We start from the raw sequence: 26,614 nt of genomic DNA, 5'->3' as shown, positions 1-26,614 counted from the left end.
AGAATGTAAATGGAGAAATGGAGTAATCTCTGCTACACCTAAAGTTAACATTATTACATGGGACTATCTGCACATACCAGCAGTTAGTACCCTAAGCAAACTGCTGGGCAGGGTGGATGGACCATTTTTACGAATACACACAGGTGGAGGAGGGAGAGACTCGCACTCCCCTTGCGTACCTCTGAAAATTGCTATGGAACCCATGGCTGCTTAAATGAACGTAGAGTGTCTGAAATATAAATATACATATAAATCAAATAAACTAATAATTTCCTCCCACCCATCCGCAGGCTGGATGGTTCTCAGGAGCAGAGAGGTAAACCGCAGCCTGTTCAGATTTCGTTCTACTAGAGGATTGGTAGAGGGGCACCTGCCTTTTTTCGTCTTACTCTGCTGATGCCTGCCAGGACAAGCGAAAACCAATAGCAAGCAGCCCGCTTTCCTTTCATCAGGGCAAGGCTCTGAATTAGTGCATAGCCAGAAACTCTGAAACGTGAAAGGAAGCGCTCACCGCTTGGAGGCAACTGAGAATTACTATAAATCGGCAGCATCCACCCTTACCCATCCATTCTCACAGCACAGATAAACTGCTGTGGAGCATGCGCTGTAATGTCTACCTTATAGCTCTCTCCTATACCGGCTAGTGTTGTGGCAGCGTTGCATTGTGGGGGTTTCTATGGTTCCGTTGCTATGGGGATGGGAAGCAATGGGGCATGAGGTAGGCGGTCCGGCTCCGCGCGGACACGGTGTCCGACACCGGACTCGAGCTGCTGCTGGACGGGAGCAGGGGGCTGACGCCTCCTCACCCTGAGTCCAGCCGCGGCCCGGCCAATGAGCACAGGATGGCAGCGCAGCCGCGCCGGATTGTCCTATCTTATCCGCAGACCCCCAAGAGGACAGGCCTGCCACGGGACCTGTTGAAATGGCTGCAGAGCCTCGACCTGACCTTCTTCCCTTTGATCTTTCGTAGGTAAGGAGTAGGCGGCGTCAGGCTGGTGAGACCGCAATCTGGACCCCCTCCAACTCGCGGCTGTCATTATCTCCCGAAACCCCACCTTAACTCGCCACCCCGAGTTGTTGCTAGTCCCAGGAACACCCTCGTCACCCCACCAGCAGCGTAGAGGACCCCCTTCCCCCACCACCAATGTGGAGCCATCCCTGCTCCAGTATATGGCCGGCAGCAGTAGTAAACTATTTCAACTTAAAACAATTTATTGCATATTAGATATCTGAAGTGCCAAAAAGCAGAATATAAAAATCAGATGAATATTAAAATAGATACCGTAGGACACTTAGGACTCCATATTCAGTTGCTGTGCGGCTCTGCTAATTAACTGGACAAACTTAACCAGCTAATTAGCTCTGTATAGTCAGCGGTGCAGCTTACACCACCCAATATACATGGCTACAGTAGGACTCGAATTACTAGTTAGCCAGATAACTTATCATTCTAACTCCGAGGAGGGGTGTCCCTCAATCCCTGACATGCATATCAACTCCGAGTATTTTTCCAGTCAAGTGGTAACCCGCACCAGATAGCCGGATAAGTACTGACTTATCTGGCAGCTGCCAGATAGCTGGATAAATCTGTACCTATCTGGGTAAGTAGTGGCAGCTGCTACTTAGCCAGATAAGTCTGATTTAAAACTTTTTAAAAACTTTTTTCCTCTTTTTTTAGGTCTTTTAAGTGCCAGAGCAGGAGTGCTGGAAGCTTAACTCTAGCGCTAACCCAGGAGTTAAATTTCCAGTGCTAAGAAAGGTGCACTGGCCAAATGCAGTCTCTCTGCATTGGGGAGTACTACTTAATACCCGTATTTCCATGGGATTTCCATGCAAAGGTGTTAAGCAGTACTCCCATTTAGAGATGCATATTTTTTGTGCGCAGATCTCCTTGCTGCATCGGCAGTAAGTTTTGCACACAGAAATGTGCATTCAACTGAACACATCTTTCTGCATTAGCCTGCCAGCATTTCCCAACCTTTGTGCCACAGAAAAATCACCACTGCCTGATGCTCAGATCCAGATCAGCACCTGGGCTCTGCTCTCAGAAACTTTGTAGCAACAAGAATCACTAGTGGTTGTTCTTAAACATAGGAACTCTTGATTGAGAACATGTATGTATAATCCTAGCTACAGCATGAGCTCCGGAGTGTGGCAATTAATGAGTAGCATGCAGGGGATGGATAGCTAGCCCTGCTTTGTGCAGTGCACACTTATCCAGCTAATTAGCTCTGTATATTCAGCGGTGCAGTGCACCACCTCATCATCCCCCCTCCTAAGTTTCCTCCTTTAAGTGCTTTCAGTCTTTTTTTTCGCCTCTGTCTTATACCCAAGCAGAGAAAAAGCATGCACTGACTGAGCATTCTGAGTGTTGGAGCAGCAGGGGAAGAACTCCGGCAGCTATATTTCTTGCATTACATTGACATCTCCCTTCTCTTGCACTTGTATATAGAGAGAATTGTTCCATTTTGATGGGTTCATGTTGTGGTTATGAGGTGTTTGAGTGGATTCCTAGGTACTGTGGTAGGTGACCACGCTCACGGGAGGAGTCCCGTGAGGAGCCACAGTACTGGCTAGACTCAGGGCGCACAAACACTGAATTGTCTTTTATTGTACAGCATGATAAGCCACCAGAGGTGGCGGTAGTGAGCAGGTTCTGAAGTAGCAGTCCAGGGACCCTCGGCAGAGGGACCCTTCTCACCAAGTTGAATAGATAGCTTCTGGTGTAGGTTCCCAGCACTGCAAAGCTGTAGATGAGATAGACAGAGTTATGTTACTCACTGGATGGTAGCTGTATATAGAAGGTTCTCACCAGGCAGAAGTAGATGGTTCCAGGCACTGAGGCAGGGAGTGCAGGCCCTCGGGGAGCAAGTACCTGATCCCAGTAAGGTACCTGAAAGAAGAGGAAGGGCCCCCGAGGAGCGGATACCCAGGATAGTAGTTACCCCAAAGGGCAGAGAGAAAGCTTCCAGCGGCTGCACGGAAGCGGCAGAGCAGCGTAGACCAGAGGAGTCCAAATCAAAATCCAGTCCTTGCTAACTCGATTAGCTAGCACGTAAGGGAAGGCTAAATACCTGGATGTTGTGACATCACTCGAGGGGGACGCCCCCGAGGTTCACGCCATAGAATAAAGATGAGGGTAGCATGCGCACGCACACCCTAGTAGGACCTTGGGAGGAACATGGTGGGAGGCAACGCCATAGCCATTCCGGGGATGCTGGAGAGGGCGGCAAGCAGACGTGGCGGTAGCCATTTTCCCAAGGTAAGCGGGAGGAGCCGAGAACAAGGTGAGGCATACAGGGCGAAGCCGTCTGAGACCGACGGACGCAACAGTTCTTGTGTTTCTCTGCCCTCTCTCACGCTTTCTTTTAAAATTTGGAAGAGAGATTGCTTGGACTTTCAGTGCTTCCTAAGCTCTTTTGACCAAATGCATTCTCTCCATGTCCCTGTTTCCTGCCCCATGGAAGTTGGTTTGCCACACAAGATTTGGGCTTGAAAAGATTAGGAAACATTAATCTAACTTCCAGATATTTTTCCCAGTAACAAGTACACAATCTGCCAACTCTGAAGTGCATATCCTGAGCACAAGAACTGCTCTTTTATCCACTTTTGTCCCTTTTTAGTTTTATATCTGCCACTCTGTAAACAGAGATCTGAATCTGAGTGGAATAAATTAATTTATTTATTTAATTGCTTTTATATACCGACATTCATTGGAGTACATCACATCGGTTCACATTATAACTGTTGGAATAGTATGACGGGGGTGTCTTACTATTGATACATTACAACATTAAGGATTGAACATTGAACATTCAGTTTTAAAACTTAGGCTAAGGTGCCTTATAACAAATACAATATAGCATATATCCAATTTTAACAGGAGAATAAGGTGACTTAATAATGGTACAAGGAAACATTGGAGAGGAGGAGCATGGTAACATGGAATAAAGAGGTAAACTCTATAGTGGGGAAATGTGGGTGCTTAGAGACATTAAGGTTCACTCATGTTCACTTATGTTCTTATGTTCATGATCTTTCCCTCGTGGTGTGGAAAAGCTACTATGGCATTTGCACTAGAATCTCCCCTGGTTCTACACTGGTTAGTGCTCCTGCACTGGTGCATTGTGGATGTTGCTGTGGTTTGGTTCCTATAGAGACAGGAAGCGCTGAGGCATGTCCCTCTCATTGCAGACATAGATTAACTCCAGATCTCACGATGATGCTGGTTAGTGTAGGTAAGGTTTAGGGATTCAGGAACCTGTCTGCTACAGGGCACTTCCGGTTCCCCTCCTACCTCACTTCATGATCCTAAGTTCAGGAAAAGACAATGTGTTTCTCCACAGAATTAGACTTTTATTTATCAAATTTTTCAGGATTAGCATTTAGAAGATAACAACAACACGTCTCTAATATCCTTGCTACTGAGCACCAGTTTACCCTAAAGAAAGTTCTGTACCATGAGTGGTTTCAAACATGCCATAAACCTTAGTCTGCCTATTATATTAATACTTATGGATAACTTACTATCCCTGGCCCCAACTTCAGGCAATTTCCCTCTGTTTACCTCTGAAGCAGGCTCTGTCTGGAAGACTGGAGAACTGTCTGAGGAGGGGGCTTGCTTCCTGTCTGGTACTGGCTGAGCTGCCGGGTTCTCTCTGCTCCTGGCTGTCGCAAACTCCGCGCTACTGTCAGATCCCAGAAAGGGCGTTTCCTCTCTCTGGTCTCATGGCCACACCTAGTCTTCTCCTTCCTTAATAGCAGTGGATGCTGGGGCTGCTTCGGGTCCAGTTCTTCTCTCCTTATTTACCCTCGTCTTATACTTTCCAGCTGATAAATATGCATAAGCGCGTGCATAATCATGGAGGGTCTTTGCCGCATTGCAGATCTCTTACCCTTCCCCTTTTCCTCAGGGAGGATGGGATCTGGCCACATCTGGACCAGTGCTGTTGGCCATGTCATCTTTTTCTCCATTTGAGTGCTCCCCCTTCATCCATGGGTGGGGACCCTCTGCCCTATGGACTTCTCTTGGCCGGACAGTGACCTCTGTTTTTTGAGCTAAAGTTGCTGCATTGTCCCTCTGGTTGCTTGTTGTTTATTTACACAGGAGCTGAGTAGCAGACAAGTAGATCTTGATAAGTATTGTTCAGTTCTAGTTAAAGTTTTCATTTGGGCAAAGCTTCTTGTTTCAGCTAAGACAGTGTTTTTGGCCTGTCAGCACACTTGTCAGTATCCATCTTTGGCTATTATGTTTCATATTGGGTGCTTTCAGTGGTTAAAAATGGGATATTGCCCTAATTTTCCCATTCTTAAGCAGGATGAGCCATCAAGAGAGCTTATCACTGCTTAAGCATAACTATCAGGCTACTATGCAGGGCTCAGCTATATGAAATGTATGATCACCAATGATGAAGACATCAATATGAGGTAGGAATAATGCAACAATAGTCATGGTAATTAAAAGGAATCATAATGGTAATAACAGAAGGCTAGTAATGTAATAATGTAATAGAATAATAGTAAATAAAGTCATTTAGGAATAGTTATATTGAAAGAAAATAAATTGGGAATAGGATATATAAAGGTATAAAAAGAAATAGGGAAATAATGTAGCTTTCACATGGTACGTATGGTAGAAATATGAGATAGGGACATCATCTTAGACTTGAGGTAGAATATTTGTGTGTGTGCAAACCTCCTTTCCCTAGTCTGGAAAATGACAAACTGTGATCACTGATTATCCGGTATCTCATACAGTTCCAGAGATGGGGGCTGTGGGAGGTCTTGCAAGCGCATGGCATTCCAGCGAGACCTTTCCCGTGTGTATCTTATTAGAGTCATTACTCTTTTAAAAAGGGTGATTGAAAATAGGAGGTGGGCCACGAACATCATGCCTAGGGCAGGTAAGGCATAAGACAGGATATAGTCAGTTTGTAAAATACTTTCATCTCCGGAATCATAATTGTAGTCAGCAATTTCTGCTGTGTCTTGGTCTGCAGACAGTTCAACAGTGTGAGAGTCTTTACAGCATAAAAGATATACAGGTTTTCAACAAATTTGATTTCATGGTCCCAAAACACATCCAGGATTTCTACCTCTGTGTGAACCGGGTAGATTCTAGGTAGTTAAAGGGCACACCCCCTACAGTAACTATTACGTTCTTAGATACTGTGACTAAAGAAACATTATTAGGTAAGGGAACCTTACTGGTAACATTATGCTTATTAGAAATAGCATTCTCTTTCAGAGGGGTGCTAACTAACCAAATATTATTTACAACAGCAACCTTGGTTTCAGAGAATTAATTATACTTTGTCATGGTAATCTTACATTTCTGTCAAACGTTGTCAGAGGACAAACCAGACAGAGTTTCTGTAGTATCCTTTAGGAAAGGCTTACCAGGACATAACCAATCTATGTCCTTTGTTAGCATAGATTGGCCGTCGGTATGTGCGATGTGGGCCGGCCTTCTGTGCACCTAACGTGTGTGTAAATACACGCATAGCTGCATGCATAACCGTGCGCATAACTGCGTGCATAACTTCACACACAACCAACCGCTTACACATACGCGCGCCAAAACAAGTCTGTGCACGCACGATATACAATAACTGGCTAAACGCACAAACCACACAGGCAATGGCCCCGGCAGCAAAGAAGTTCAGGCGACACTCTCTCTGCACGGCCTGCCATATTAGAGTCGCACAGTCTGACCTGGAATCCTGCCTGTGTCAGCACTGTGAAGAGGCCCAGCGAGGGCTGGATTCTTAAACATTTTCCAAGCCCGACCCATCCCATTCGGAGGACGGGTTAGCCGTGACCTTATCCAGTAGTTCCCCAGCGAGGGGCCCAGATACCACGGATGACGATGGGGACCCACTGGAGGACGGGGAAATCCCTTCAGGCCTAAAACCATACCAGCCATGCTTCGTTTCTTCCACAGAGATGAATTACAGGCACTACGCTCCCAGACCCTGAAGACTCTGGGAGTTCCAGGCATGGACCCTATGACGGAACCAAAGAAGAAACCCATCCTGGTGTTTCTTCATAAAGCTTCTTGCTATTTCCCAATGCTGGAAGCCATCCAGGAATTGATTGACCTGGAATGGGACGCCCTGGAGGCAAGCTTTAAAGGAGGTCGGGCCTTGGAAGCCTTGTATCCTCTGGACCCAGCGGTCAAGGTACGCCTGCGTTTCCCCAAAGTAGACGCCATGGTCTGTGCTGTCTCGAGGCGAACAACCATCCCTGTTGAGGGAGGAGCGACTTTGAAGGATGCTCACGATAGGTGGTTAGAATCCATCCTTAAGCACGCCTTCAACGCGACAGCAATGACACTGCAGATCGCTTCCTGCTGTGCCCTGGTGGCTTGCTCCTGCTTGCTCCTCGCGAGAGAGGCAGATAGCTCTGGGGCGCACACCGGAGAGGCGATTGAACCCGCTGCAGCTTTCCTGACAGATGCAAGCTCAGACCTAGTGCCTACCTCAGCCAGAGGAGTAGCGTTAGTGTTGGCGGCCAGAAGACAGCTATGGTTGTGGAACTGGTCAGTGGACACAACCTCTAAGGCAAACCTCACAAAGATGCCCTTTAAGGGATCCCTCCTATTCGGAAGCGAGTTGGAGAAGCTAGCCAGTAAGTGGGGTGAATCTCCAGTGCCCCGACTACCGGAAGACAGGACAAAGAGGTCTCGGGGGGGGGGGGGGGGGGGGCGGCGGGGACAGCCCAGGAACAATGGAACAAGGAAGATGCGAACTGGAACATAAACTGCCTGGAAGCTCGAGCGGTCAGACTAGCATGCCTGCAGTTTAGCCACAGGCTCCAGGGGCAAGCAATCCGGGTGATGTTGGACAACGCAACAACGGTTGCCTACATCATCTGTCAGGGAGGAATCAAGAGCCATCAGGTGTCTCTGGAAATAGACCCCCTTATGGAATTGGTGGAGTTAAACCTACAAGGGATCTCAGCCTCCCACATTGCAGGAAAAGTCAATGTCACAGCGGATTTCCTCAGCAGGGAAAGCCTGGACCAAGGGGAATGGACACTGTCGACCAAAGGCTTCCAGTTTCTTGTAAGTCGCTGGGGTCCCCCCGGCCATGGATCTACTGCCCACATCTCACAATGCAAAAGTCCCCCAGTTCTTCAGCTGCAGACGAGATCAGCAATCCCAAGAGATTGACGCCCTCTTCCAGACCTGGCCAGAGGAGGACTTACTGTATGCCTTCCTCCCATTACCTTTACTGGGCAAGATCATCCATAAGATAGAACACCACAGAGGTTTAGTCCTCCTAGTGGCCCCGGATTGGCCGAGACTCCCGTGGTATGCAGATGCAAAGGCTCCTCGTGGGGAGTCCTCGGTGCCTCCCCCCCACACAGGGACCTTCTTCAGCAGGACCTGATTCTTCACGAAGATCTGTCTCAGTTCTCTCTTATGATCTGGCCCTTGAGAGGGCTCGCATGAAGAAGTGCGGTTACTCAACGGCCGTGATTGCCACCTTGCTTTGCTCTCAGACATTCTCAACGTCTCAGGCATACATACGGATCTGGAGAATATTTTAGGCCTGATGCAAGGGCCGCGGGGTGCCCCCGCGAACGGCCAAGATCCTGGAATTTTTACAGGATGGCCTGAAGAGGCAGGGCAGGCAGCAGGCAAGAGAAGAACCAAATCCAATCCGAGTCAAGGGCAGGCAGCAAGAAGGCAATATCCAGGCACAGTCCAGAGTAGGGAACACAAGAATCACGGGAATCCAATGCGAGCACCAGCACAAACAAGCCTGTAGCCGAGGAAGTGCTGTGCTGGAACCGGGGCTTTAAATATCTGAATTTCCCGCGTAAAAGCGGGGACTTCCGGGAGGAGTGATGACGTGCCGTGGTGGGCGGAGCAAGGATGCGATTCACGCCGGGTCGTGCTACAGCCGGGAAACGCCGCTGGCGGCGGCATTGCAGGGAGCCTTTAGCGTCAAGGAGCCTTGAGTGGTAACAGGACTTTACCTACTGGGGCTGTTTTCCTCGGCGTTTGGCTTTCCTACTCACGTCTCTGGGGAGTTCTGTGAGGTGTGAAAGTGAGTCAGGCACTCTGGGTTGCACAGCCTTGTAGCTAGGCCCTGCTTTCAGGCTTCTTGCTGTGTGGTAGGCCATAATGGTTTGTGCACCTTCCCTGTGTGCCATCGATATGCGCCTGCACATCTCGTATGTCTGTTGCCGCATCTCCTATTGTGGCGAATGGGTGTGTGGCTGGATTGTCCCTTGGATGTACATCTTGTGTGTCCAAGTTAGGCGTCCTTCCTTCTGGATGTACAACTTGTGTGCCTAGATTGGGCTTTCCTTGAGGGTGTGTACCTGGATGCATGGTTTGTGCGCCTATTTGGGTGAGAATACTAAGCGTGTATACCTGGATGCACATTGTGCACCCATTTTGGGCACGGTTCTTACGTGCAGGTAATTGGAAGCGCTTTTTGTGCGTCTAGCTGAGTGCAGGTCTATATTTGTCTGATCGCATTTCAAACAGTGCGCTGGCAGCAAAGAAGTTTAAGTGCTTATTTATTTGTGCTGCATGCCACATCATGGTGATACAGCCAGAATTTTCTGCAATCCTGTTTCAGTGCTGCCTGGATGCTTGTGGGGATTTGCCTCCTTCTGAATTTGCCGACGATGGTCCATCTTCTTGCTGTGATAGGAGTGGGACTGAGGATGAAACGAGGCAGGTGTCCCCCTACTTCTGTTGATGTAGCTGTCTGGATGTCAGGTTCAGGCCTATGGGACCTGGAATGGACCCGTCCTCCTTTTCCGGGGTGGAATTCGTCCAGGGATTACAGACATTACAGACATTTCTACAGGGGCAGTTGTCTTTGTACAGTACCTACTAGTTTAGGACCGTGTGCTCAGAGTTCTTTGGTGCCTGCCACCATGGGCAAGCGCTGTGGCGTGGTGTGCAGGTGGATCGAGATGATACCAGTGCTGATGGCAGTGGCTCTCCTGTTGTGGAAAAGAAGATTCACTCTGATTTGAGCCACTTTGAACTCTTCTCCGTTTCTTTCATTGAGAAGAATGGCTGAGCTTGATTCCTCAGACCTTGCAGACCCTCAGAGTGGTTGAGGCCGACTCCTCAGGCGTGCAGAAGAAGGACTCCATTTTAGTTACCTATGCAGGGCCTCATGTTTCTTCCTCCTCCTGGATGCAATTCAAGAGTTGCTTGATCTGGAATGGGATGTGCCAGAGGTGTCCTTTAAAAGGGGGCATGCCTCGGTGGGTTATATCCTTTGGATTCGCGGGCCAGAGAGCAGTTGCATTTCCCTGTGGTTGGACATGTGTTGGAGTTAGTGTGTTCGGTCATGAATTGGACCTCTATCCCGGTAGAGGGAGGTGCAGCTCTTAAGGATGCTCAAAAGAATTGAAGCTATTTTAAAAAATGCCTTGAGGGAGTGGCATTGAACTTAAAAAAATTACTTCTTGTTGTTCCCTGGTAGCTCGAGCTACCTTGCATCTTTCTCAAGAATCTGGCAGCCCCACTTACGACAACAGAGCTGTGGTGGTTCCGGGTGCTATCCTCTTAGCTGATGTGGGCTGTGACCTGGTTCTCACAGCCACCAGAGGAGGTGCTTCTGGTCAGTGGATACCATTTCGAAGTCCGATCTTTCCAAGCTGTCCTTTCAGGGTTCACTTTTATTTGGCAGTGGTTTGGAGAAAATGGCACAGGTGTGGGGGGAAACTCAGGTCCCCCGCTTGCCAGAAGGCAAGAAGCTGGTTTTCTGGACTTTTCAGGCAAGTTGCCATTCTCGAGACTACTGGCATTTTCAGCGGAAGTTCGTCCCATAGAGCCCATACTTTCCGCAGATCTCAGTCCTTTTGCCCCCGAGGAAAAGTATTCGGGCTGGTGAAGTGGACTTCTCAGTCTTCCTAATGAGGATTTGTGGATTCACCTGTTGGTGCAGGAGATAGGTGGCCACCTATCTCATCTTTATTACAGGAGGGTCCATATTACTTCAGATTGATGGGTCCTCGAGTTTGTTCGGGACAGGTATGCTCTATGATTTCTTCACATTCCTCAGAAGGATCCTCTTGACCCATATTGGCTCTCAAGACCGTCAATCATCATTTGCGAGTCACTTGTTTCAGGATAGAAACAGTGCACTGTCATGATAGCAGTACAAGCAGGGGAATCCCTCACGTCTCTGGGTCTGACGGAGGCATATCTGAATATTCCCATTTGCTGAGAACATCAACCATTTCTTTGCTATTCTGAATTTACATTACCAGTTTCAAGCCTTGCCTTTCAGTTTGGCCACTGCACCTAGAGCCTTTTCCAAGGTCATGGTGTTGGTAGTGGCGCCCTATTTGAATGACTAGTTGATTCCAGCCAAGGGTGTGGAAGAGAGTCTTCACGCTTCTCACAAGGTACTTTCATTATTAGAGGAGCTAGGCTGGATGGTGAATCTGGCAAAGAGCAATTTGAGGCCAATTCTGATTCCGGAGTATCTTGGAGTTCTTTTTCAACACAAAACAGGACAGAGTATTTCTGCCAGAGACTCCAAAGGTTGATGGCTCAAGTTTGAACCCTAGTGAACACTGTTTGCCCGAGCATGTGGTCTTATCTACAAGTCCTAGGGTTGAAGGCTGCTGCCTTGGAAATAGTTCCCTGGGTAAGGGCACATATGCAACCCTCTTCAACACGTGTTGTTTTCCGGATGGAACCCACATTCGCAGGACTATGCGATGAGACTGCTCTTACTATTAGAGGTGAGGTCTCAGTTGCAATGGTGGTTACAGGCAGTTCATCTCAGGAAGGGAGTTTCCTGATTGGTTAGTACTTATGACAGATGTGAGCCTTCTGGGCTGGGAAGCTCGCCGTCAAGAGTTGATGGTGCAAGGTCACTGGAAGACAGAGGAGCGACAGGGGAACATCAACAGATTGGAAGTGCCAAGTGTCTAGTGGCTTGAATGGCCCGAATAATGTCAGACATTGTAGTGATGGTGACTTACATCCATCATCAAGGTAGAAACAAGAGTCAATAGGTGTCAGAGGAAGTAGAGGTGCTCATGGTGTTGGCAGAACAACATCTTCTAGACATATCCACCTCTCACATTGTCGGAAAGAACAATATCAGAACAGACTTACTCAGTAGGAGAAATGTGGGCCCAGGAGAATGGGAGCTGGCAGATGAAGCTCTTCGGCTCCTTGTGAACTACTGGGCCTACTGGACTTAGACCTGTTGGTGACCTTCAACACTGCTAAAGTTCTGTGCTTTTTCTGTTGCAGGTGGAACCTAAAGGCGCTGTGCATCGACACTCTCGCTCAGGAGTGGCCATGTGGCGCCCTGCTGTTTGCATTCTCACCCTGGAAGGATTGTCCAGAAGATTGTAAATCACGCCAACACCATCCTTTTAGTAGCTCCTAATTGGGCTCGAAGGCTGTGCTGTGTCAATCTCCAGAAGTGACTGGGGGGCAGTCCCCTTAGGCTACCGCCTCAGAAGGATTTGCTGCGGTAGGGACCTATCATACACGAGGATCTGGGTTGATTTTGTCTTGCGGTTGGCCATTGAATGGGATCAGTTGTTGAAGCAGGGTTATTTGCCTGCGGTGATTTATACTTTACTTCAGGCCAGGAATCTTTTTTTTTTTTTACTTCCCTAGCCTAGGTTAGGGTTTGGAGAGTTCTGTCGAGGCCTGGTGTTCTGAGAGAAGCTCTTCACCTTTAGGGTGGATATTCCTTTATTTTTGGAATTCTTACAGGGTGGTTTGTTGAAGGTTTTTCCCTTAGCACCTCAAAAGTTCAAGTTGCAGCCCTTGCTTGTAGAGAATGAGTCCATGGAAGGGCTTTCTCTTTCTGTCCAAATTTGTCCCATTTCTTAATGGGAGTGTAGCATTTTTGCTCCCCCCCCCCCCAACTCCTTGCGGCTTCTGGTGCCTAGGTGGAACCTTATTTGGTCCTGGAATTCTTGGCAGGTCCAGCCACTGAGTGCCCTTTCCATGTAGCTGCCTTCTTTGCAGTTGATCTGTTTTATGTGTTGGGTATCCAAGCGGCAGGCTCATCTTGCATGAACCTTCTATGCGTATGACTCTGGGAGCGGTATAGCCAAAAGTGGTTTCAGAGTATCATTTTAATCAGTCTATTTCCCTGCTCACCTTGAACAGGGACAGAAATGAAAGTGAGTATTGTCTTTTGCGTTCCTCAGATGTCCATTGACATTTGCTGTGCCTCTTGGAGGTGACTAAATCTGTTCGATAGTTGATCGCCGGTTTGGGTGGTGAACAGGAAGCACCAGCGAAATGGGCAACAATAGCCAATTGGTTAATGAAGTCATTATGGCTGCCTATGTGGCTGCTGAAGTTGCTTTGCCGAAACAGATTAGCTCACATTCCATGAGGACTCGGGCGGAATTTCGTTTGTTGTCGCCTACTGAGATTTGTTGAGTGGTGGCGTGGTCATCTTTGTATGCCTTTTCTAAGCATTACCACTTGGATGTTTGGGCTAGGGAGAACTCTGCTTTTGTGCAAGCGGTTGTGACTGGACCACTGGCAGCCTCCCGCCCTTTTCGGGGTTAGCTTTGGTACATCCCAATGGTGGGATTGACCTGCCAGAATGCAAAGGAAGGAGAAATTACCTCTTACCTTATAATTTCCTTTCCTCTAAGGATAGCAGGTCAATCCCAGACCTGTCCTAGGCTGCCGATGTTTAATTTTATGGTTAGCCTTTTCAGGGCGAACATTCTTGCTCTTTGATGAAGACTGGGAAGTGGCTATTCTGGCCCCCTTAGTTTAGTGCATGTATTACTTCTTTTGTCTGAGCTCAGTGTTCCTGTTGGGTTGGAAACATGAATGGTTGATTGTTGATGATAATGTTCAAGTATAATCAGTTTGTCCACGGTTTGGTTTTTCTAGAGAATATTGGCGGGCTGATGTCGGGGCAGGACTATATGGCCATGACATCATCTTTTGCTACATCTTCATCTGCTGGCAGAGGTGCACAACCCACTGGTGGGATTGACCTGCCATCCTCAGAGGAAAATAAATTATCAGGTAAGTAGTAATTTCTCCATGGAACTAGAAAAGGTGCAGAAGAGGGTGAAAAATATGATAAACGGGATGAAACATCTCTCCTATGATGAGAGGTTATGCAGGCTAGAGTTCGCTCGGAAAAAAATGGCTGAGAAAGGACATGATAGAAGTTTATAAAATCATGAATGGGGTGAAATGGATAAATAAAGGATGGTTATTTACCCTTTCAAATAATACTAAAACAAGGGGACAGTCCATGAAACTAACAAACAGCAGATAAACAAATCATATAAAGTACATTTTCACTCTACACCAGGGATGGCGAACTCCAGTCCTCAAGGGCCACAAACAGGCCAGGTTTTCAGGATATCCACATTGAATATGCATGAGAAAGATCTGCATGCACTGCTTCCACTGGATGCAAATCTTTCTCATGTGTGCTCATTGTGGATATCCTGAAAACCTGGCCTGTTTGCAGCCCTCAAGGGCTGGAGTTCGCATCCCTGCTCTACACTATCAGGTTATGGAATTTGTTGCCAGAGGGTGTGATCAAGGGGACTAGCATAACAAGGTTTAAAAGAGGTTTGGACAAGCTCCTGGAGGAAAAAGCAAGTTTGCTTACCGTAAACAATGTTTCCGTAGATAGCAGGATGAATTAGCCATGCTGTCATGGGATCTGTCAGTCAGGCCCGGGAGGCGGAGCTTGTCAAAGCAGATTACAGAGCTTTGCTCTCTGCGGCTGCGTGTATGTTCCCGCGGTAAGCAAACTTGCTTTTTCCCGTCGATAGCAGGGCTGAATTAGCCATGCTGTCATGGGAGTCCCAAGCTCCCGATCACGTTATTTATGATATATGTTTTGCACGTGATCTTTGGCAATGTGGCAGTCACCGTTTGTTGGAGGATAGAGATTGCAGTATTGCTTGCCCTATCTTTGCATCAGTGGCTGCTTGTTGGTCAAGGCAGTAATGAGATGTGAAGGTATGCAGTGATGACCATGTAGCTGCCTTGCAAATGTCTATGGGTTGCACATTCTTCAAGTGTGCCAAGGAGGTTGCTACTGCTCTAACTTGGTGTGCTTTAGGAGTAGAATGTAATTTTAAATTCTGTTTGTCATAGCAGAATTTGATGCACTGCGCTACCCAGCTGGAGATGGTGCGTTTAGCGACTGGCAAGCCAGGTGCCTTCGGGCCGAAGGAAACAAAGAGTTGAGAAACACGGGAGTCCGAGTTTGTTCTTTCTTTGTAATGTGTTAAAGCTCTTTTACAATCTAGTGTATGCAGTAGTTTTTCCCTATCGTTTGCGTGCGGTTGAGGGAAAAAAGTTGGTAATTCCATTGTCTGATTAAGATGGAATAGAGTAACTACTTTCGGTAGGAAGGATGGATGAGTTCAGAGAACTACCTTCTGGTGATGAAATTGCAAGTATGGAGGATAATGGACCAAAGCCTGCAACTCACTAACTCTTCGTGCTGATGTTACTGCAACTAGGAATACCACCTTCCATGTGAGGTATTTAATGTGCGCTGAGTCCATGGGTTCAAATGGGGAAAGCATGAGCTGTTCCAGAACTATGTTGAGGTTCCATGGAACTGGAGGTTTAGAGATTGGAGGACGAAGGTGAGTTAATCCCTTCATGAAACGAGTCAGTAAAGGGTGATTGGATATAGGCATCTCATTGATTGGTCTATGATAGGCGCTGAGGTGAACTCTGATGGATGATGTTGCTAGACCAGCTATATATAGTGTATGAAGATAATCAATAAGGAACTCCGGTGAGCAGTCCAATGGTGGTACACCTTTGGACATGCACCAGGTAGAATAACGTTTCCATTTATAGCTATAATTTTTCCTGGTTGAGAGTTTCCTTGATTCTAACAAAATGAGTTTTGCTGAAGTGGAAACTCCTTGTTCTGTTAGAAGGAGCCTCTCAATCTCCACGCTGTCAAGTGTAGCGGATGTAGAAGTGTTCCCTGATCTTGTCAGAGAAGATCTTGTCGATTCGGTAATGGAATTGGATCTCTGATGGATAGTCGGAGCAGGAAACTGTACCATGGTTGCCTTGGCCTTGCCGGGGCTATGAGTATCAGTTGAGCTTTGTCCGCTATACACTTCTGAATTGTTCTTGTTATGAGAGGTATGGGAGGAAAGGCATACAAAAGGCCTGTCGTCCACGGAATGAGGAAGGCATCTTGAGCGATCCTGAATTGACTTGGTCTTATCGAGCAGAATTTGGGAACCTGAGCATTGATCTCTGTTCCAAAGAGATCTATCAAAGGTGTCCCCTACTGCAGAAATATGTCTTGGGCTATTTCTGTGTTGAGCGTCCATTTGTGAGGGTGAAAGATGCGGCTTAGTCTGTCCGCTCTTGTGTTTGCAACTCCCGGTAGGTAAGTTGCTTGAAGATGTATGGAATTTCGGTGAGCATGTTCGAAAATCATCAGAGTCTCTTTGCAAAGGGGCCATGAACCGGACCCTCCTTGTTTGTTGATGTAAAACATCGCTACTTGGTTGTCCATGTAGATCATGACCCTGCGTCCTTTCAGGTGGTCTTGGAATACTCGTAATGCATTGCGAATCGCTCTGAGTTCCAATAAATTTATTTGCAGATTCTGCTCCGAGACTGTCCATAACCCTTGTGTTTCGTAAATCTCGAGGTGTGCACCCCAGCCCTTGTGAGACGCATCTGTGGTTAGGACTGCATTGTGAGGAGGGGGGCTGAACAACGCTCCTTTGGACAGGGTGGAGTCTAGGAGCCATCATGTTATATCTTTTTTCATTTCGGCCGTTAGCAATACCTTCTGTGTCAATGGTTGTGAATGTTGTTTCCATTGGCGTTTTAGTCCCCATTGTAGGCGCCTCATGTGTAGCCTGGTGTTGGGAACAGTGAAATTCGCTGCTGCCACGTGGCCCAGGACTACCAAGACCTGTTTCGCCGACGGTCTCTGAGTATGATTCAAGGTATAGAGAAGGTGACGGAAATGTGATATTCTGTCGTCTGGGAGGTACGCTCTGTTGCACGTAGTGTCCAGGTATGCGCCTATGAACTGCAACTGTTGTGTTGGTTGTAGATGTGATTTCTGAAAATTGATCACCAATCCTAGTTCTTGTACACAGTGTATCACCTGATGGAGGTGATCTAGTAAAATGCTTGGAGTTGGGCCGAGTATGAGCCAATCGTCCAGATATGGAAAGATGGTTATACCTTGTTCCCTAAGATGAGCCACCACCACTATCATGCATTTGGGGGTAGATTTTAAAAAATTGCACGATCGCGTGCTTTTGTTCGCGCACCAGGCGCGAACAAAAGTACGCTGGATTTTATAAGATACGCGCGTAGCCGCGCGTATCTTATAAAATGCGGGGTCGGCGCGCGCAAGGGGTGCAGATTTGTGCAACATGCGCGCGCCGAGCCCAGCGCGTGCTGCCTGTTCCCTCCGAGGCCACTCCGATTTCGGAGCGGCCTCGGAAGGAACTTTCCTTCGCCCTCCCCCCACCTTCCCCTCCCTTCCCCTACCTAACCCACCCCCCCCCCGGCCCTTTCTAAACCCCCCCCTTACCTTTGTTGGCAGATTTACGCCTGCTAAAAGCAGATGTAAATCTGCGCGCGCCAGCGGGCTGCTGGCGCGCCGTCACCCAACCCGGGGGCTGGTCCGGAGGCCTCGACCACGCCCCCGGGCCGGCGCCACGCCCCGGGCCTGCCCCCTCCCCGCTCCTTTTAGAAAGCCCTGGGACTTACGCGCGTCCCGGGGCTCTGCGCGTGCCGGCGGCCTATGCAAAATAGGTGCGCCGGCGAGCAGGGCTTTTAAAATCCGCCCCTTGGTGAATTCCCTGGGTGCAGCCGAAAGGCCAAAGGGAAGAACTTTGTACTGGTAGTGTTGATGCCTGTAGCGAAAGCATCCTTCAGGTCGATGGAGCACATCCAATCGTTGGTTTGAATGAGAGGAAGAATTGACTTCAACGACACCATTTTGAATTTCTCCTTGGTGAGAAATTTGTTCAATTCCCTTAGGTCTAGTATGGGGCGAAGGCCCCCCGACTTCTTCGGTATGAGGAAGTACGGGGAATAAAATGCTGCTGAATTGGAGTGTGGGTGAATTTGTCGAATTGCTTGTTGTTTGCGAAGTAAAGCAATTTCCTCCCCCAGTTGTGGATGGGAATTGTGAATCCCGAGTGTGGAAAGATGAGGCAATATGGGTTTTGTGACAAATTGGAGTTGGTAACCGTGACGTACTATCTCCAAAACCCATTGATCTGATGTTATTCTTTCTCAGGCTTCCAGGCAAGAACGAATTCTGCCTGGAGAAGCTTGATGTTGTGGTGGCGGCTGAATAAAAAGATGAAGTCGCTTTTGCTGCAGTAGCCGGTGGTTGTGCTTGCTGTCTTTGGTTACGTGGTTTGCCTCTATGTTGGTTTGATGTATTGTGTTGTGGGGCAGGACGCTGGTAAGAAGGGTATGGTTGGGTACGAAAAGACTGATAAGATCTATAAGGTCTTCTGGCATATGATAGCCTACGAGTAGATCCCATATAGCGACGTGTAGTCGAATAAATAGGATGTGATGTTAGTGATTGTACTGCTAGAGCTTCTTCTTTTAACTTATTTACTGCGTCCTGGAATCTTTCTCCGAACAGGTTATCTCCTGTACATGGGAGGTTTGTTAGTTTCTCGTGCAAGTCCTCACGTATCGAACTTGAATGTAACCATGCTAGTCTGCGGGCTGCAATGGCTGTTGCTGATGCCCTGGATGATGTTTCATGTGCTTCGTAGATTGACCTCAAAAGGTGTCGAGAACACTCTTCCATGTCATGAAGAGGCTGAGGTATCTGATCCCCTATTGAGGAATGCATACCCTTCATAGCTTGCATGCCCTCATATAAGTATTGTACCATATAGAATTGATGCTGCATAATTCGTGCAGTCAACATTGAGTTATGATATATTTTCCTGCCAAACTCATCCAAATATTTGTTGTCTTTCCCTGGTGGGTAAAGGGAATGCAACTTTGTTTTCTTGAATCTTTGCATCGCCGACTCAACTACAATTGAAGCGTGCGGTAATTGTGGTAGGAGTGTATAATGATGTTTTTCTCATACGAAATTTAATGTCTATTTTCCTGGAAACGGCTGGAATTGCATAAGGCGTATCCCAGGACCTTTGTAAGACAGAATGCAGGATCTCTTGCTGTGGAAGAGATGTTGGTTCCCCTGGAGTATCAAAAATCTTTAGAAGACCAAAGGTTTCTGCTCTAGGATCTGCTTCTTTTTGTACCTCTAGATGCAATATTGTTCCCAATTTTTCTAAGAATTTTGGGTATGTAAGGTCTTCCGGAGGGGAGTATGGCTCCTGAGGTTGTTCCTGCGGATCTGACGGAAATCCCGTAGATGATGATGGGGATGCTTGTATTGAAGGAGAATCAAAAGATGTATCCTGTGTATGAGTTGGCGAGATTGGTGGGTTTATCATGGAAGATGTTGGTGGGTCCACCAACGGCTCTTTATTAAGCTGTGCTTTATGTTCTGGAGAACTGTCCTCAGCAATATTAGTCATTTTGAATGATGACTGAAGCGTTTCATAAAAACCTGCTAAAGATTGGGACAATTGATAAAATGCCTCTCTTGTATGAAGGGGCATTGTCATACTATCATCTTGTTATGAGATACCTTCTTTAAGGTGTTTTGATTTATTTTGAGGTGAGGTATTAGTTACCTTTATATCGCTTTGTCTTTTGTTGAAAGATATATTCCTCAAATCTTCTGAATCTGTAGAAGTGTTAGAGGAAAGAACCTGTATTACCTCTCTGTTTGAGAAGGTATTGAAAGGCCGTTTATGTGATGATTTAGAAGTGGAAGGACTTATTTCCCACGTTGCACTCCTGTTTGCTAAATTTTTATGATGAGAGTGCCATGATTGGTTATAATTATCATTAGACGACGAGTCTGTCTGACTTCCACGTGATGAACATTCTGTGGTATCAGTTCCAACAGAAGAGCTTTGTGCAGGTTAACGCTTTTTATGCGCAGACTTAGATCTATGCGCCGATTTAGAGTTATGCGCAGATTTGTGTTTGTGCGCGGATTTATGTTTATGCGCCGATGTAGACTTACGCGCATGTGTAGATTTATGCGCAAGTATAGACCTATGCGAAGATGAAGATGTATGCGCAGTAATATATTTATGCGCATCTGTAGATGTGTGCGCAGTTGTATTCTTATGCGCGGTTGTGTCCTTGTGCGCAGATGTAGAGTTATGCGCATATCTTTTTGATCTTGTGCGTGCAAAGGTTATTGGCGCCGATGTCCTCGGCGCCGTGCGCATAGATCTCACTGTAGTCGGCGCCGTACACTTAGATTTCAATGGCGCCGTGCGCATATTTGATTCTCTCGGCGCCGCGCACATCAGTTCAGTCTCTCTCGGCACCGATACATTTTTACTCTCATACGGCGCCATAGGCAGCGAAGGTGTCGGCGCCAAGGTTTCTGGCGGCGATCTGGTACGTTGCGGCTCTATAGGCACTGCGGATTTCTTAGAATCCATTGGCCTTCGTCGTTTCGCACTCCCTATACCTCTCTTGGAGGATTGAGGATCTGGCGACAAATTTCTCTTTTTTGATGGAGCCGATAAAGTTAATGGGCCAGACGATGAATGAGCCTCCAACGGGTTCCTTGAGGCAAAAAGTTCCTGAAGCCTATAGGCCCTTTGTTTCAGTGCCCTAGGTGACATCTTAGAGCAAAAATCACAATCTTCCTTATTGTGATCTGATCCTAGACAGCTGTTACATCGGTTGTGTCCGTCGGTGACATTACCTTACCACAATGACAGGGTTTAAACCCTGATTTTGCCATTTTAAAATTTCAGCACTGAGGAGAGAACAGCTCCGCGTGCGTTCCCGCTCGCGGAAAAAACAGACTGAGGAGATTCTGTTACTTTCCTGCGCGGGAACATACACGCAGCCGCAGAGAGCAAAGCTCTGTAATCTGCTTTGACAAGCTCCGCCTCCCGGGCCTGATTGACAGATCCCATGACAGCATGGCTAATTCAGCCCTGCTATCGATGGGAAATGACTATAACACATTATTAGCCCTTACAACTAAAGAAAGCTGTTGCTATCCCTAGGAGTAAGTAACAGGAATCAGATCTACTTTATGGATCTACCAGTTACTTGAAACCTGTTTGGCCACTGTCAGAGACAGGATACAGGGCTCGATGGAACTTGATCTGACCCAGCATAATAATTTCCATGTTCTAACAGTATGGTAGCTTCTTAAATTAAGAGAGAGCAGAGAGAAGTCAATGACTTTGGGCTGCCATGGAAAATCCTAAAATGATTCTTTGTACATAAGAACATAAGAACATAAGAAAATGCCATACTGGGTCAGACCAAGGGTCCATCAAGCCCAGCATCCTGTTTCCAACAGTGGCCAATCCAGGCCATAAGAACCTGGCAAGTACCCCAAAACTAAGTCTATTCCATGTAACCATTGCTAATGGCAGTGATAGCAAACATCCAAACTTGGTAACAGATGTATTTAAACATTTAAACATCATAAGAGGCAACACCACATGGCATGCAAAAGGAAGTCCTGTTTTTAGGTGACTTTAATCTGCCAACATGTAAATTGGAGTCTAAAGACTGCAAAATCAGCTGGGAGTGAGGAAATCCTGGATGCCCTACAAGAGGCATTCTTCAAGCAATTAGTGGAAGAGCCCATTCAGGGGGAGGCCATGCTAGATCTGGTACTGGCAAATGGAAGCAGTGTCACTGACCTCAGGGTAAGGGAAATTTAGGATCTAGTGATCATTGCATTGTATGGTTCAATATTAAATTTCATCTTGAATTGAATCATATTAAGATTAAGGTCCTGGATGGAATAAATGACAGTATTATGGAGCGATTGATCCAGGAACCGCCGAGGGAGAGGGAGCAATTTTAGATCTCATTCTCAGTGGCGTGCAGGATTTATTTATTTATTTATTTAGAGTTTTTCTATACCGGCATTCATGATACAATCACATCATGCTGGTTGATTTGGTGAGAGAGGCAATGGTGATGGGGAAGCTTGGCAATAGTGATCATATTATGATCAAATTTGAATTAATCACTGGAAGGGGGACAGTAAGTAAATTCACGGCTTTAGCACTAAATTTTCAAAAGGGAAACTTTGGTAAAATGAGAAAAATAGTTAAAAAAAACCCCAAAAAACCAAAAATCAAAAACTGAAAAGTGCAGCTGCAAAGGTTAAGAGTGTGTAACAGGTGTGGACATTGTTTAAAAATACCATATTAGAAGCACAGTTCAGATGTATTCCATGCATTAAGAAAAGTGGAAGGAAGGCCAAATGATTGCCGGCATGGTTAAAATGTGAGGTGAAAGAGGCTATTTTAGCCAAAAGACCTTCATTCAAAAACTGGAATAAAAATCAATCTGAAGAAAATAGGATAAAGCATAAGCATTGGCAAGTTAATGTAAGACATTGATAAGACAGGCTAAGAGAGAATTTGAAATGAAGTTGGCCATAGAGGCAAAAACTCATAAATAAAAACTTTTTTAAAAATATAGCCAAAGCGGAAAGCTTGCGAGAGAGTCAGTTGGACCATTAGATATTCGAGGGGTTAAAGGGACTGTTAGGGAAGATAAGGTAATTGCAGAAAGACTAAACAAATTCTTTACTTTGGTGTTTATTGAAGAGGATGTTGGGGAGATACCTGTATTAGCTACAGAGTCTTTGATCCAATGTTTCTTATGGAAACATCGAAAACCATGCGTTACCTTGATTACTTTAATGGGGAAGTGGAAAGCGGGAGGAATAGGACTTGCTAATTTGCAGCATTACAATGTGGCGTATTTGCTCAGACACATTGGATGTTGAATACTATCTACTACACACCTCAAAGATGTGAACAAGTATTGGTCTTTCCATTATATCTTAGATTCTTACTTCATGGTGCACCCTCCCAAATCCCTCTACATATGCAACATAGTGAATTGATTAATTTGTTTTTGAGAACTTGGCGATTGATATGTCTGAGCTGGAAACTGAATTATAAGGTTTCTTCCTTCCTATTGCAGGAAATTTAAATTTCCAACGGGGATTCAGATTAGGGTATTTTTTCAAAGTGAGCTTCATTGGGTCTACAGACTATGTGGCATCTCTTTGGGGATGAAGTCCACATGAAAAGTTTTTGTGAATTATGGGATACATTTAGTGTGGAGCAAAATCATTTTTTTACTTATTTACAGTTCCTTAAGTATTCCCAAGCTTAAGAAGGAGGATAGACAACTACTACTGGATCTGTTTGATTAGGAGGACCCATCTCGCCATGCTATATCGGAGTTTTACCCATTTTAGGTGAAAACTTTTCCAAAGTAAATGGAATTTCAATTCCAAAGGAACTTCTGGTGGGACAAAATAACTTGATTTCTTGAGTCAAATTTATGCTGGTTATTTTAAAAGACTTAGGGGTAGATTTTTAAAAAATACGCGCACGCTTCCATGGGCGCGCGCTACCCGGGCCAGTGCATGCAGGGGGTGGAGATTTGCCCTGTTTATGCGCGACAAAATCGGGCCTCCCCCAGTTCCCTCCCAGTCCGCTCCAATTAAGGAGCGGACTGGGAGGGAACTTTCCTACCCGCCTACCTACTCTCCCTCCCTCTTCCCCTCTCTTCCCGACCCCTTTGAAGTCTCTACCTTTTGTTATTTTCTTTATTTCGGAACTTACGCCAGCTCCTGAGTTTAACATTAAAAAATACAAAAAAAAACAACAATGGAAGAGAAAAGGTAGAATTAAGAGGAAAAAATAAGGAAGGCAGGGAAAGCAAATTAGACAAGCAAGTTAGTACTTCTTGCTAGGACCAGTTCTTTTCAATTTATTAGCAACTAGCTGTACCCGGCCACGCGTTGCAGTGGCAGAGTCAGGTTCTTTACCCTCCCTCCCCCTTCCCCTTGCTCATTTATCTCAGTCACTCATCCTCCTCCCCCTTGGTCACTCACCCCCCCTTCCCTCCCCTGTCCCCACTCCAACTCTCTCCCCTCACACTCACCTCTCCCCTCATTCTCCCTCCGCTGAAATGTATGCTTTCTTAGGTAAGAGGACCCAGACTGTAAGAAGCAGCTAGGATGCAGATTGAGCAAAAAACACCGAAATAGAAATTGGTGGTGGTAAACGTGGTCCGTCAGTGGGAGGTTGTGCGTGTTCTGTATCAAAATAGGGGAGTGCCTAACCAAGTTAGCACTCTCTATTTAGTTAAGTGTTTTGTAGAGGGCTAATTTGGTGCCTTTCTGAGATCAGGGACGTTTTGTGTTTGTGTGTGTCCTCCGTCTTTCCACCCCAAAAGAACCGCACCATAAACGCAGTGTTTAAATACGCACCCCACACCCTCCTGGCCCCCCCCCCCCGGCGAAATACAGTAACCCACCCTTCCGGCCCCTGCGAGGGTTGCAGAATGACCGAAACACCCCCTCCCCCCCCTGAACACGCGCAAGAAAATAACTACGGCCCCCCACCGTGCAGCCCCCCGGAAGACTGTGCAAACAGTCAGTCGGTGGAGCGGGTGTTCGGTTCAGGATCGAAGTCTTGGGTTCGGGCCGTCAGGTGCCAGCAATGAAAATGGCTCAGACGGCCCTTTGACCTGACTATGTCACTGTGGAGGAGTAATGGGAGCGCTAGGTTCCCTGACATAGTAAGGGCAAAGGTCCGCTGGCTGCCAGTCCTGAAAATGGCGTCGATGGGCCCTCGCCCTTACTATGTCACATGGGCTACTACCGCCATTGTTGTCTCCGAGTGGCATAGTAAGGGAAAGTGCCGTCGGCGCCATTTTGATTGCTGGCAGCCGACGGCCGTAGTGTACACGATGTGTCCCGGACTGTTCTTGGCCCCCTGCTGGAGCAGCACGGACCTGTTTTCGCTTTTGTGTGTGTTCAGAGGGTGTGGGCAGTAAGTAGAACAGGCATGTGCGTGGGGGGTGTGAGGAGGGTGTTTTTTGTGTGAGTTCGGAGGGTGTGGGAATTGCCAACATGTGGCATGTGCGTGGCCCCCCGGTGTAGCAGCCTGGAATTTGGTGTGTTTTGGGAGGGTGTGTGAAGTAAGTCCAATTGGCATGTGTGTGTGTGTGTGGGGTGTGTGTGTGAGGAGTGTGGATTTCTGTGTGTTCAGAGGGTGTGTGAATTAAATACATTTGTCATGTGTGTGGGGTGTGTGAGTGTTTGTGAAAGGTGTAAGAGGTTGCGCTGACATCCACCAGATGTCGCTGTTTTGTGGAGCCAATTTGTAAACCTATTTTACCTGTCACAGGTGTGACATATCTGTAATGTAAGTACAGAAGAACCTTCCCGTATGTGAAATGAAGGTTGTGTCCAAATTTGAAAGCAATTGGTTCAGTGGTTTCTGAGATTAGCGATTTTGTACAAACTATTTAACATTTTTATTTATATAGATGTTGCAGAGGGACATGGGGGTTTGCAGTTGGTACAAAAATCCATAACAGAGTGGATGTGCAAGAACAGGTGTAAAAATGAAAGGAGACTTGAAAATACTGGAAGAAAGATCAAAGGTTTATCAAATTAGTTTCCATGCTAAAAAGTGGAAAATTGTGTATCTGGGTTGTAAAAATCCATTAGCTACTACTTATCATTTAGGAGAAGAATTGAACACTTTCAAACGAGAAAGAGATTTAGGAATAATTTCAGATTACCTAAAGTTTGCTAGTTAATGTAATAAAGCAACATGGAAAGCTAACAGTATTCTCAGGAAAAATGAGATTATATTGACCTTGTATATGTCACTAGCAGTGGCATAGCTAAAAAAGGGTGAGCCTGGCAAAAAGGCCACAGCTGCTTGTGGGGAAGTGGGGGGAGGGCCTACCTGCCTACCCACAACCCAAAGAACAGCAGAGGTCTGGCAGGGCTATCAGTGGATCTCAATCTGGTGGCCACCCAAAGAACAACAGAGACCCATTGGTGAACCCCATCCTGCCAGCAGCCTGAAAAACAGCCTGGCTTGACTGAAAGAGTATTTATGTGTAAGAGAAAGAGAGTATGTGTGTGTAGGAGAGAGTGAGCAAGAGAGAGCGTGTGTGTGTGAGAAAACATATGGTGGAAAGAAGGGAAAAGGAGATATGATAAGAGACATTTAAATACTTTCAAGGAATAAATGCCCAGGAGACAAGCTTTCTTTCCACAGAAAGAAGAATCTGGAACAAGGAGTCACGGGATGAGGGTGAAAGGGGGCAGACTTGGGAGTAATTTAAGGAAATATTTCTTTACAGAAAGAGTGATGGATACATGGAATGACCTCCCTGGACAGGTCATGGAGGCAAGGGTAGTATTGGAATTCAAGAAAGCATGAGATAAATACAGAGGATCTCTGAGTGAGAGGAAAAAGCTATACAGCTGACCAGAAGATGTGGATGGGCAGACTGGATGGGCCTTATCTACCATCATATTCCTTGGGTATTGATATAGGGCACTTGTGGATGCTTCAACAGGGTAGGGGATCAGTATAAATTAACTTTGACACTGAGGCTTGAATTTTTACAAATATCTTTTTCATCGCAAGCCTGAAAAAATGTAGAAATATTTGAAATTCTGGGCACTATTGATACAAATTGCTGATATGTGGGTGTCCTAGT

General features: G+C 46.5%; 1 protein-coding gene across 4 annotated transcripts in view; it reads left to right on the top strand.

The window, feature by feature from the left end:
- Positions 1–674: 674 nt before the first annotated feature.
- SPATA4 (spermatogenesis associated 4) overlaps positions 675–26,614 on the top strand; it is a 275,379-nt gene continuing 249,439 nt past the window's right edge. For 2 of the 4 annotated variants that reach the window (XM_029578517.1, XM_029578431.1), the window contains exon 1: positions 681–970. In XM_029578517.1, the coding sequence (XP_029434377.1) occupies positions 843–970 (128 nt within the window). In that variant the 5' untranslated portion in view covers positions 681–842. Of the gene's footprint in view, positions 971–13,884; positions 14,012–26,614 lie in introns of those variants that run through there. The other 2 variants (XM_029578353.1, XM_029578609.1) reach the window with 2 other exon arrangements.

The sequence above is a fragment of the Rhinatrema bivittatum genome, chromosome 1, assembly GCF_901001135.1.
Source record: "Rhinatrema bivittatum chromosome 1, aRhiBiv1.1, whole genome shotgun sequence".
NCBI classification, from domain to species: Eukaryota; Metazoa; Chordata; class Amphibia; order Gymnophiona; family Rhinatrematidae; genus Rhinatrema; species Rhinatrema bivittatum.
The sequence above is the reverse complement of the archived record's forward strand: the minus strand, read 5'-3'. Positions and strand labels throughout refer to the sequence as shown.